This window comes from Lissotriton helveticus, chromosome 6 (genome assembly GCF_964261635.1).
Source record: "Lissotriton helveticus chromosome 6, aLisHel1.1, whole genome shotgun sequence".
NCBI classification, from domain to species: domain Eukaryota; kingdom Metazoa; phylum Chordata; class Amphibia; order Caudata; family Salamandridae; genus Lissotriton; species Lissotriton helveticus.
This window is the reverse complement of record NC_136067.1, coordinates 242,070,720-242,084,484: the sequence shown is the minus strand read 5'-3', so window position 1 is coordinate 242,084,484 and position 13,765 is coordinate 242,070,720. Positions and strand designations below refer to the sequence as shown.

The 13,765-nt window shown below is 47.5% G+C and overlaps 1 protein-coding gene across 2 annotated transcripts in view; it reads right to left on the bottom strand.

The window, feature by feature from the left end:
• The window catches only part of CD2AP (CD2 associated protein), an 802,607-nt gene that overhangs the window by 440,682 nt on the left and 348,160 nt on the right, over nt 1-13,765 (bottom strand). For both annotated transcript variants that reach the window (XM_078647692.1, XM_078647691.1), the window contains exon 8: nt 4,351-4,438. In XM_078647692.1, coding sequence (XP_078503818.1) covers nt 4,351-4,438 — 88 coding nt within the window. The remainder of the gene's footprint in view (nt 1-4,350; nt 4,439-13,765) is intronic.

The following is a 13,765-nucleotide window of genomic DNA, read 5'->3' as shown; positions in this document are numbered from 1 at the left end:
AGACCTTGATGTTACTGACCACTGGCGTAACTTAAATTCTACCAAGCGCAAGTATACATGCCATTCAGCAAAATATAATTCTGCGTCAAGGCTAGATTTTTTTTTATCTTCCCATGACCTAGAATTATATAACTACGCTCATCTACCCAACGCTTTTTCAGATCACGCAGCTCTTTGTATGGAGGTCAATTTAGGGAATTTTGAAGCAAGACCTACAAGTAGATGGTTTTTCAACAAACTTAACCTCCTTGACCAACAATGGTGTACTGATATTAACGAAAAGATTGAGCAATTCTTTACACATAATAGAGGTACAGCCCCATTAAATATAATCTGGGATGCATTTAAAGCCACTTTACGTGGAATAATTACATCTAAAGAGATTCCCAAGCTTAAGGCAAGAAGGGAGGAGAAAATTAAACTCCAAACTGAATTATCGCAGGCTACTCAAGAGCACTATAGGGTCAGATCTAAGATCTCTAGTCACAAACTTCAAGAGGCGAAGTGCAAGATGAAGGATTTTTATTATGATTTAGGTGAGACAAATAGTAATTTACAAGCACAAAAGATTTATGAGGAGAGTGAGTTCACAGGAAAGCTTCTGGCCTGGCAATCCAAAGAAAAGCAGGTTCGTAATAGAATAGATCAGTTAACAGACCCCATTACTAAAATACAAGTTAAGACCACCACTTCCATCGGTGAGCTGTTTTTAAAACACTATGAGGGGATATACCAAGCAACTTCGGGAAATACCTAAAATTGATGTTGAGGGTAAGAACTACCTCACACAGGATTTTTAATTATCAGAATTAGAAGAAGTGATAGAGTCCTTCCCCAATGGTAAGGTCAACGGTGAGGACGGCCTACCCACTGAATTCTTTAAAAAATTTGGGGGAACACTGCGTAAGGAACTCTTGGAATTAATTAATAATTTACTTCAAGGAGGTCCCCCTCCAGACTCATTTCATACAGCGGTGGTGGTCAGTATTTTAAAAAAAGGAAAGGACAAGGGAAATATAAATTCTTTCCGTCCGATCAGCCTTCTGAATACAGACTACAACATTTTTACAAAACTTTTAGCAAACCGATTAAATAAAATAGTAGGATCTTTGGTAGCTCATGATCAGTGTGGTTTTATTGCAGGCAGGCATCTCCATTCTAATACTACATTTGTACTGGAGGCGCTATATTATTTTAAAACTAATAAGGTGAAGGCTCAAATTTGGTTTTTAGATGCGGAGAAAGCCTTCGATCTAGTGTCTTGGGATTGTTTGTTCGCAATTTTACGCAGTTTTAACTTCCCGAACGTTTTATCTCTCTTTTACGACAATTATATATGAATTCTAGGGCACAAATTATCGTCAATAATACTAATATTGGGTCATGTGAGGTCACTAGAGGCATGCGACAAGGATGCCCCCTGTCGCCAATTCTATTCGCATTATTTATTGAACCTCTAGCGATCGCCATCAGGAATACCAAAGCTGACACTGCCCCAATTTTAGGAATGACAAATATAAAATTATATGCGGACGATATTGCCCTCTTTATAGATTCTAAACCCTCAAGTCAATTGAAGATTTTAAAAATCTTCTCTGACTTTCAAAAGCTAGGGGGTTATAAAATTAATGTAAATAAAACGGAAATTATTCTACTCAACTGCACTATAGACACTTTAGCTCCAGAATTCAGGCAGACATACAATACAGATCCAAAAAGATATCTCGGAATATTTATACCGGATAGCTTAGATGATCTTTTCCCCCTAAATTTGTTATCCTTATTAAAAAAGGTGGGTTTACTTTTAGATCGCTGGAATTTATTACCCCTGTCCCTTATAGGGCGGGCATCGCTAATTCGAATGTCGGTGTTACCCCTTTTTAATTTCCTTTTTAGTGCGATTTCCCTGCGCATTCCAGGCCTCTTATTTTATAAAAATAGAAGCTCTGATCTCCTCTTTTTTATGGGCAAAAAAATCCCCCAGACTTGCACTGAGCACTTTATATTTATCGTCTACACAAGGAGGGCTGTCCCTCCCAAATATCAAAGAATATTACTTTGCGTCCTTTGCACATTATAGCCATAGGTTTTTTTCTTAGATTCTCACGAGACAGATAATTTTTTCATGAAAAGGATGTTTTTGGAATTGAAAATCTATGATCCGGTTAGAACCACGAAAGATCCCAAAAAAAGTAAGATATAAATCTCTGCAGTGGATTTTTAAGGTGAAAACTCAGTTTTTTTTAAATTTTATGACTTACCGATTTTAAGTAATAAGACAAATTTAATTAATTTTAGCTTGGGAGATGCTGGCTGTATGGATAAAAATATATTAACTCTTTGGAAGGAGAATGGTTTTAAGAAAATTGAAGATTTCCTGTTGGGAAATAGGTGGAAATCTTGGGATGAAATTTATATCCAGTTAACCCACTCGCACTCAATGCTGAACTGGTCCTTTATTAGGATAAATCCAAAACTAATAGAGAACTCAACATAGGAAATTTATTCAATAAAGAAAATATTTCCACCATCCTCAATAACAAAATACAAAACAAAATGAGTATCTGAATTAAAATATTAAAAGAAAGTAAGGACCAGGACTTCCACAGCAAGATTATTGAAAGATGGAAAAAGAGGGAAGATATTATAATTAATCAACAGGTATGGGACAAAATAAATACATTCAATAAAACCATTTTTCGAGGAGCAAACTTTAAACGTATGCAATTTTACAACAAATGGTTAAAATATAGAACTCCGTCCTTTTTACACAATATTTTCCCCCAAGTAGCCGATAAATGCTTTCGATGTGAAGAAAAAGGCACTTGGAAACACATTGTCTGGGAGTGTCCAAAAATCCAGGTTTTATGGAAGGAAATAGAAAAATATCTTTCAATCGTCCTTGAAACTAATATTGTTTTCGATGATCTAATTCCCCTCCTAGGCTGCTCTCCAACCCCCACCCGACATGATGAGCCCCTTTTTCATAGCTTCTTTATTAGCTAAATCCCTTATATTGCAGTCCTGGAAAACAGATCTTGTTCCATCCTTCCAGGCATGGAAGGCAAAATTACTTCGAATCCAGGGTAGGGAGAGAAAATATGCCCTTAGATTAGGAGCTCTCAAAAAATATGATAAATATTGGAGTGTGTTTGATATTTAAATTCGTCTTTTATTTATTAGTCTATTATGACTGTCTTGTCTCCGCACGCTGCACTTTACATTTCAGCTTTGGATTATTAACTGAGAAGACGCGTATTGTATTTGAATGCTACGTACTGTTTTAATTCTAACAAAGTATTTTGTATATCTGTGACAGTTTATCAATTGTTTGTTCTTACACAACCTTGCACTTTATAACTTAAATGCTAAAATGACAAATTGCATGAATATTTTTTGTATTATTCTTTCTCGTACTGTATTAATTTGATTTCAATTGCATCTAGCTTTCTATATTGTATTGCTATATTTGAACTCAATAAAAAATAAAAAAAACACTATACCTCAATCAACAATGCTGGCACCACATGCAGATTACGTTACATGTTACGTGCTGCACACCTGCTGAAAAAGACACAGAGCACACTGTACCCAAGCCACTACGGAAAGGAATTGCATGCTAAGAATTTCACAGACGCAACTGTACCTTATTTACAGCAGCTCAGCACTGCGTGGTGAAGATTCCAAACACACACGGACTTGTGGCAATGTAGGGCCAACCTCAACTGGTCTTTCTGCCAGGGGAATTAACACACCTCCCACACCCAGGCCATTGTCCCAGCTCTGGAACCACTATGTCTAAGTTGCCCAAAAGAATTAAATCCTAATGCCGTGATGGGACTAGAAAGGTTTAACTTTGAGGGAGAGCGAGCATAAATGAGACATTTCTATAACACTAGTTTATCTCAACAGAAATAATGTGGCAACTGAATGACAGGAATTCTTTCAACTTAACTTTCGTGCAAGGCTGTGCCTACATCTGAAGAACTTAGAGAATGCAGAGATCTCCTTTATCGAAATTAAGAAATGAGCCCAAAAACGTTTCAGTAGCAGACTCCGATAGCGTGATAAGCAAGCTACACAAGGCCTTAGAACATGCACTGTGAAGTAATGCGCAATTTGTCTATGGCTGCATTTTTTAATATAACAAGTTTTTTCAGTGATTATACACATATCTAGAACATAAGCGGATGCACGAAGTGGAATATGCTATTCATAATCATTGCTCAGCATGGTGGAGAGCAATGATTCATTGAGGAGCAAAGCCTCGAGCAGGTGGCCATGCCACCTATGCCCCTCTAATTTATAAAATTAAAGAAACATGCACAGGAAACAGACAAAATGCCTCACCTTTTGATTTTGCATCGGTTTCAGCTTTTCCTACTTCTATACTAAATGCATTGGCTACTTTAGGACCTGATGGTTGGGTAGGCAATGGCTGAAAATATGCAAAGAAAACAAGCAAATATTTTAATAGCAAGATCATCGAAGAAATGAGAACACAACATCCACCACTGTAATTATGCAGCTACATGTGAACTGTTAAATTGCAACCCAAAAGATCTACCAATACTGCCGTAACAAATTCTACTACTTTGAACACACACATCTATCTGGATGCATTAAGAAACATGAATCATTTAGGCTGAGGCACAGTGATGGCAAGTACACTTTAAAGCAAAGCCACAACAGAATAAGCAGCTCTTCAAGCAAATCATTCGCCAAAATACTCGCAATATTAGATCTCCATCACGAGTATACTAATTCAATTCATGAACAAATACCTCTGACCCTGTGCGGGTACGAAAGATCTTTTCTGAATACTTTTATTTTTTTTAATACAAACCGGACAGCACTATTTTCTACTCTGTTATTTTCAGTACTAATGTGAAATATAAAATCAACTTGTTTTTTTTCAGGAAGAAATTGTGCACTATAATTTTAAGGAAGACCACTGAACAGGTCACTCAAAGAGCAGGGCAGCAATAACCAGTTCATTTTGAAGCGTCAGCTAGAGCGTGTAGTGTGGTCAATATATTCCATCCATTTGCAGGCTTAATCAGGGAGAGGATTGGATTGGATTTGGTTTTTGTACAGCGCAATAGCTACCCGCAGGCGTCCTAGCGCTAGCAAAATACAGGTGTGTGGGGCTGGTCGATTTTATCTGCTGAAGAGAAAGGTTTTTAGTTTTTTTCGGAAGTGCAGAATGTTAGGTTCTGATCGAATAAAGATTGGGAGGGAGTTCCAGAGCCTTGCCGCGTTTGTTGAGAACATTCTTCTTCCACTCCTTTCTCTTTTGAACCTAGGTTTGATGACTTGAAAGGTATGGATCGACCTCAGCTGTCTGTTGGGGTGGTAGGGGGTGATCTCAGGTTTGCTCCTTTCCTCCAATAGGCACGGTGGGCAACACACATGCTTTTAAAATTGATTCTGTCCTTTACTGGCAGCCAGTGAAGGACTTTTAGTTCAGATTTCACAGATTGGCGACGGGGAATGCGCAGGAGAGTACGGGCGGCGCAATTTTGGATCACCTGGAGTTTTTTCAGGGTTGATTCGGGGGCTCCTAGATAAAGAGCATTTCCGAAGTCCAGCCGGGAGAGGATTAGGCCCTGGACCATGATCTGTCTGGCCTTGAAAGGGAGGAGTGGCAGGATTTTACGGATGAGTCTTATAATGCCCATGCAGATGGCAGATAATTTGGTTGCCTGGTGGCTGAAAGTTAATGCGTTGTCTAGCCAAATTCCTAGGCTCTTGATGGTGTTCCTGGCTGGGGGTGCTGGGCCTAGTGCTGGTGGCCACAAAGAGTCAATGGATTTTTGTGGGGAGTTACCCAGTACCATTAGCTCTGTCTTGTCGCCGTTCAGTTTCAGGTAGGACTGGCTCATCCAGGTACATACTGCTTCCATGCAACCTCTGAGATCGCTAGGATAGGAGGAGGAGGGATGAGTCAGGGTAACGACCAGTTGCTTGTCATCCGCGTAGGACACGACTTGAACGCCGAAAGGGCGAATTATTTCTGCGAGGGGGTGCATGTATATGTTAAACAGAGTGGGGCTCAGGGACGAACCCTGGGGGACCCCACAACGGAGTGGTTTACTGGGCGAGGTGGTATTGCCCTCACAGACTCGGAAAGAGCGCTCTGATAGAAATGATTGTAACCAGGCCGCTGCTGTGGACGTTATCCCTAGCTCTGAAATTCTGTGAAGCAAGAGGTCATGATTCACAGTGTCGAATGCGGCACTAAGGTCCAATAAGATAATGGCCGCCGTGCCGCCCTGATCCACGATCGTTCTAGCTCCTTCTGTTACAGCTAGTAAGGTGGTTTCTGTCCCATGCATGGGGCGGTACCCAGTCTGTGATGTGTCTAATAAGTTATTTGCTTCCAGGAATTCTGTGAGGGATTGATTAACGTGCTTTTCTACGATTTTGGTTATCCAAGGTAACAGGGAAATCGGACGATAATTCCCCGGGTTCATCTGATCTAGATTGGGTTTTTTCAGGAGGGCTTTAACTGTTGCCTGTTTCCACTTCGGAGGGACAAGCCCTGAAGATAGGGAGTTGTTAATCAGGTTCCGGATAGTGGGCAGGATGGTAGGGGTGATTGTTCTGAGGAAATGAGCTGGGGCTGGGTCGCTGGGAGATCCAGATTTTACCTGGAGTATTATGGTTTCCAGGCTGGTAGGCTCCAGTGGTGGAAAGGTTTCTAGGGTGGTGAGCGGGGGTGGTGGTCTGGTGTCCTTCTGTTCTATTTGGGGATGAGGGGGTAGGAGAAAGGAGGAGAAACCCTTGGTGATTTTGTTGTAGAAGTAGTCGGCCTGTTCATTGCAGCGAGTTTGAGCAGTCAGGATTAGTTTATGGTTTTTATGAAGCTATCCGTAACCGGAAACTAAGATTACATGTAAGTATAAAAAAATTCTCTTTCATTACCAATTGCATCAAGATGCAACTAAAGCATAAAGAGTGGCTGGATTACCTACTTGCAATCTTCATTACTCAAGCCGCATCATTCTCTTCAAATTCGATATTATTTATTCTCCTGGATAGTAAATGGTTTATATTTTATCAACCTAAATTGAAAAGGTACTGCTTTTCGATAGGTTTGAATCTACGTAGAGATAGAAGTCCCCTTTGACATGATCTTAAAGTGTTTAAGTGTCTTTGTACAGAGTCATAAATAAGATTATGTATGGCGTGATGGACAGCATCTGAGAAAACACTGATAGCAGTATGCTAAATGTATAAATTCAGATCTATAAATATAATTGGGGCGTAAATTAAATTGCAAAATCCACTCTGTAGCATACAATAAGGACAATCCACTTTTAGGTTTAAAGTATTTTATTTGAGGACAATACAAACAAATGAAAAACAGTTGTCTCAAAGGGTCAACGCCAAGGTATCGCTATACAGGAGCACAACCAGCGTGCCAAGCTGTGTTATCACGATGTCCATCAAAGCCGGGCGCTGGGTGCGCATACGGCAACACCTTAAAAAACAAGCAACCCCACCTCAAACTCCCCCCAACCTCCTCCCTCCGGTTCCCTCCCCCTACCCTACCCTCCCCCCGTACCGTGCCAAAGTCTCCTCCCCGTGTCACCCTGCTCAATTCGGCCTTCCCTCCCTCCCGTCCACATACACAGACTCATTGATCAGTTGGAGTCGCCGGAGACGTTAATCTCAACAGTCGGAGGTATCGTGGGCATGTGAGCTCTCTAAATTCTGTCACTAGTAAGGAATGGAACGGCTGCCACAGTTCCTGAAACTTCTCCATCTCTCCTGCCACCATAAGCGACAGCTTCTCCAATACATGCCACAACCTGTGCAACCAACCGATAGTAGAGGGGAGCGTGGTGGTGTGCCAATGAATGAGTATGTTCTGTACAGCAGAGCCCAATGCAATCGCTATTTGTCTACCCCTGCGTGATTTTAAGGGGTACATCAGCCCGTTGGGCAAGCCCAGTAGGATATACGCCGGGAAGCGTGGCAGTTCAATATCAAAGCATGAGTCAATCTCGTCCAGGACCTCCTTCCAATAGGGGCCCAATAGGGGCCCAATAGGGGGCACTCCCATAAAACATGTGTAAGTGTGCCTACCTGCCCACGTTCTCGCCAACAAGTGTTCGTAATGTTGTGATTCATTTCATGCAGCCTCTCCGGTGTATAATACCAGTATGTGGATACCTTAGTGAACGTTTCGGTGAGTCCGGTGTGATATGCGGAATGTCGTGCTCGGTAGGAGATGTGGTCCCATTCAGTGTGGCTTAGTGCCCTCCCTAGTTCTCGTTCCCAGAGTTCCCGCCCCGGATTATAGACATGAGAGGAGGGAGGCTGCAGGAGTTTGTACAGGTCCGAGATGAGTTTCGAGTCCGAGGTGCACGTCACGAGCCATTCCTCATAAGGCGTGAGCTTTCTGTCCGACGAGTCGCGCACCTGCGGCTGAAGTGCCCAGTGACGCACTTGCATATACCGCATTCTTTCAGTCTCGGGCAGGAGGTATTCTCGTCCAAGATCTTGAAACAAGATGATCCCTTCCGGGCCATATATGTGGAACAGCGCACTGCATCGTGCTTTCCGCCAATGTGCGAAAGCACTGGGCTCCATCCCGGGACGGAAGTCAGGGTTCCCAATCAGCGGTGTGAACGGCGAGGGGAAGGTCGTAAGATCATACGCAACATTAGCGGCGTCCCACACCCGCATCGGAACCCGCGTGACGAAGGACGCATACAGATTGGGGGGGGGACGGTGAGACCTGTGCAGGAAGGGCACCTCTTGTAAGGGCCGACCCGCCACCGCTTGGTCCTGAAAAAGCCAGTGCTTGTCTGACTCCCACCTGCTCCACTCCACGAGATATCGCAGTTGTGCCGCTTGGAAATACCTATTTAGATCCGGTATGCCCAATCCTCCTGCCTCAGGGGCCAGTGTGGATATGGCCCTCCTGAGGCGGGGCCTGCGGCCCTGCCAGACGAAGCGCGCAAGGTCCGCTTGTGTCTGTCGAATCCATCCTTTCGGGGGCTGGAGAGGCAGAGCGCGAAATAGGTATAATACCTGCGGCAGGAGTGTCATCTTCACAGCGGCTATCCTGCCCAGCCAAGACAGCGTGCCCTTGGTCCATCTGGCTAACTCCTCCTTGATTTTCTTGCCCAAGGCCGCGTAGTTAGCGGCCACCATAGCAGGTAGGGAGGCTGCCAATAGTATGCCCAGGTATGGCACTAGGTCCCAGGACCAGTGCATGGGGAAGAGGCCCTGCAATTCGGATCTCGTGGCGGCAGTCAGCGAAACGTCAAGGGCTGCAGATTTCCCCATGTTCATCTTGAAACCAGCAACAGCGGCGAATTCCTCCAGTTCAGTGATACAAGCGGGGAGTGCCCTTCGTGGATCAGCCATCGTCAATATAATGTCGTCAGCATAGAGGCTAATGGTATGCGTATATCTCCCCATTCGTATGCCAATCTCATTCGGGTTTTGGCATATCCGTTGGGCAAAGGGCTCCATATAGAGAGCAAAGAGCAATGGTGATAATGGGCACCCCGGTCTGGTGCCTCGCTCTATCGCGAATTTCTGAGAGCTACAGCCGTTCACCCGAACCACCGCAGACGGAAGTCTGTAGCAATTGAATACTAAGGTGCCGAATTTCTCCCCTATGCCCACCTTCGACAGAACTTTCTCCAGGTAGGGCCAATGCACTCGATCGAAGGTCTTCTCCGCGTCGATTGCTAATAGCATCCTCTCCCTGGGGATTCGGGAAGCCTTCTCCAGAATATGAACCACTCGCTTGGTGTTGTCCACCGTTTGCCTCCCGGGGATAAACCCCGCTTGGTCCGGGTCAACCAATCCCGGCAGTCGGGCCGCCAGAATCCCGGTGTATAATTTAAGGTCGACGTTCAGAAGGGAAATCGGCCTGTAAGAGCCGCACTGAGTCCGATCCTTCCCCGGTTTGGGGATAACCGACACCGTCGCCTGGAGCAGATCCGGGGGGATTGCCCCAGGTGCGGAGAATGAATTAAAGAGGCGCCTAAGAAGAGGCGCCAACTCAGGGCAGAACGTTTTATAAAAAAGGGACGTGTAACCGTTGGGGCCCGGGGCTTTCCCATGTTTAAGTCTGGAGATGGCTGTGATTACTTCCTCAATTCGAATGTCCCGTTCCAGATGGTCGGCCTGCTCCCGGGTGAGGGAGGGAAGGTCAACCGAGTCCAGATACTCGGCTTCCGTCTGAGCTGAAGGGGGCTCACCCGCATACAGTCCGGCATAGAATCGACGGAAGCCCTCAGCTATCTGGATATCCTCCGTGGCTATGATTCCAGCATAGACCGATAGCTCCTTCACCCGATGTTTTTGCTGCGCTACTCGAAGTTTATTCGCCAGGAGGCGGCCGCACCTATCTCCGCCCGTGTAGTACGCATGTTTCAGGCATAACGCAGCGTATTCCGCCCAGTCCATGTCCAACGCTGACAGGAGTTTCCTCGCGGCCTTAAGCTGCCTCCAGACTCTGGGAGCCCCGGTTCTTTGGTGCACTTGTTCTAACTCGTGCACCTTACTGGTGAGTTCGTCCCTCTTTTGCTGTCGGGCCTTGTTCTCCGCCGAGGAGATGGCAATAAATTCACCTCGAAGCACCGCCTTCAGCGCAGCCCACTGTGTCGCACGGGCGGTATCGGCGTTGTCATTGTGCCTCAGGTACTCGTGGATCGCTTCCCGTACGTGGTTCACCACCTCCTTTTTATGCAAAAGAGTGTCTCGGAGGCGCCACACCCCACGCGAGGGGGATGCCGGAGGCAGCTGGAAGCTGCCCGTGACGGGGGCATGGTCCGACAACGAGAGAACTCCTAAGTCTGACGCCAAGGCCAGGGCACAGACCGGTCCCGTGACCAGAACGTGGTCCAGTCTCGCGTAGGTCTTGTGTGCGTGCGAGTCATAGGAGTAGGCCCAAGCGGTAGGGTGGAGGTGGCGCCAGAGGTCGCGCAGATCCAGGTCGTCCAGTTGGGCCTTGCCCGATTGCGAGATCTCTCCCGTCTGAGGGTATCGTTGCGCTGATCTATCCACGGCCGAATCGAAGACCATATTCAGGTCTCCTCCTATAATCATGTGTCTATCCGGGGTGGCCGCAACATCCACCAGGGCCGAGTAAAGGAACCTCTCCTGCTGTTCGTTGGGGCTATATATCGAGCCGATGGTAAACACCAGACCCCTCTATTTGACCCTGTAAGCAAGGACCCTCCCTTTATGTTCTGCCACTTTGTGTAGAACCTCCCCCCTAAATGCTCTGGATATCAGGATTGCCACCCCTGCCGTCTTGGTGGTATTGAAAGAGAAAAGCTGCGTCGGAAATTTTGGGGACTTCATCCTCTGGCAATCCCTGGCCAAAAGGTGCGTCTCCTGCAAGAGACAGATATCAGCCTGTGTGTGTTCCAGCAGGGACAACACTGCCCTCCTTTTGACAGGGTTATTCAGCCCCTTCACATTAATTGTGACGACCTTAAGGGCTGTCATCGGTGCGGGTAAGAGCACAGCCAATCAGTAAGACACGGTCCGGGAGGGGCAATGTCAGTGCAAGTAGTGTGCGGAAGTAGTGTACGGTCAAAGAAAGTGCGACAACAATACAGTACGGTCCCCATCCCTCCCCCACAACTCCCCTCGAACTCCCCACCAACATCCCAAATCGTTCCCACCCCCTACTCCCCAGTCCCCGCCCCCCAAATCGAATCTCCATGCAAGTACCCAACCAAACCTTTCCCCTGTTCTCCCATCCCTTCCCCTGCCCTCCCCCCCCTACTCTTTCTCGTGACCCTCCGGACCCGAGACCCCCCCCAACCAGCCCCCTCCTCCCTCACACCCAACTGTTCAGAGAACACTATTGTCCCAGTCTGGTCCTTAGCGGAGAAGTCTGTGGAAGTCATTTAAGTGGACGTCCAGCCACAACCCACACCCCCCCGCCACCCCCCATCCCCGGAACCCTCGAACCTGCAATGATGATAAGGCCAAGACGATCTCCCCCCGGAGTATGCTCAGGCCGTCAAGGCCACTTCACCAGACGACGTGTCCCTGGTCACCTCACGTACTGCACTATCCATTGCCGCCCGGATAGTGGGCGAGTCGGGTCACAGGGGCGAAGTTGGGGATCGCCGCCTCCGGAGCGTCTGCCAGCCATCCCTGGTGCCGCGTCGACGGCGAGGCGTGGGAGCGTCGTCATCTGTCGCGGTGATTCCCAGCACTCCGCAAGCGTCCTGGAGGGACCAGAGTTGATGCAGAGTCCCGTTCCAACGAAAAATGAGCCGAAAGGGATGGCCCAGGAGTACTGCGTGTCATGTTCTCGCAGGAAATCTGTGGCTATTTTGAACGCCTTGCGTTTTTGCAGTGTGATCACCGACAAGTCCTGAAACAGGGCCACCTGATGACCTCGGAAACGCAGGGATTGCTGTCGCCGTGCCTCGCGAAGAATCCGTTCCTTCAAAGGGAAGTCTGGCAGGAAGGCCAGGATATCCGGGGGTGGCGCCGAGGCCCGTCGCGGCAGGCCCACTCTGTGCGCCCTATCAATTCTATCAGGGAAGTCTCCAGGTTCGCCCAGTATTTCACGAAACAGGTCCCTCAGGTAGGCGGCTATGTCGTCTCCTTCCTCTTTAGATGGGACTCCCCGGACTCGAATGTTATTAATAATAATAATAATACTGATGCTTATAAAGCGCGAACAGCTACCTCTGGAGAGGTGTCCCGGCGCTAGCGAATCCTACAACAAGGAGCGTCTGGCAACAAAATTGCGTCTGGACCTGTTCTCGAGATCCTCAGCGTGGGCCTGGAGGTCGATCTGCTGATCCCTGAGTCGCAAGACCTCCTGCTGCAAGTGCGCGATCTCCTCATCCCGGGAGTGGCCGGCATCCTCCACAGCAGACACTCTTTCACCAAGGGAGTCGACCTCTCTCCTCGCCTCTCGGACCTCTCCGGCCACCTCCTGCTTCAGCGTTTGAAAGTCCTCCCTGAGGGTGCTGAACAGCGACTCCAGGAAAGACCTGATTACCGGAGGTTCCCCCCCCTCCGCGCCTCGAGAGCTGTTTGAAGGGCTCGGGGCAGGCTGACCCCTATCCCCGGTCTGGCGTAGCGGCCCCTCGCCGGCTCCTCCCCCGCCTCACTCCGGCCGAAGCGCCGCACGCTCCGCTCACTGCCTCCGCCGCCGGACCTCACAAGCGGCTCGTGCTGGGCATCGCCTCCTTCCCTCAGGCCCTCCTCGCTGTGTCGCCGATGCCGTCCTCGGCCGCTCCGGCAGGTAGCGGCCGCAGTCCCTTCGGCTCTCCGCCGGCTCCCTAGCCGTTCCTTGCGCCGGGGTCCTTCCGGCGCTGCGCCGCCGGCTCTGCAGGGTGATGTGAGGCTCCGGTCGGTGCCGCTGTGTGCTCCTCTGCTCTAGGCGTCAGATACCGCTCGATCAGGGGGAGATCAGCAATAGACAACGGTGCAAGGGCCCCGGGATGACGGGAGCTCACAGAGAGAGCGTCCTCTCAGCCTGCCATCTTGGCCACGCCTGTCCGACAATCCACTTTTAATGTGGAAAAGAACACTGAGTGAGTAACTTATAGTTGTTCAAAGTTTCAGCTACCAACCCATATAGAACATCACTAGCTGGTGCTACATGATGCATCACGTTACTCTTTAAATTTAAGGTAGTATAAATATCTGAAAATGTGATTTGGTCTCTCTTGCCAATAGGATCAACAAACACGATGCAATATCCATTTCAGTTCTCCCAGAACTCAGTTTACTCTCTCAATGCTCCCATACAATG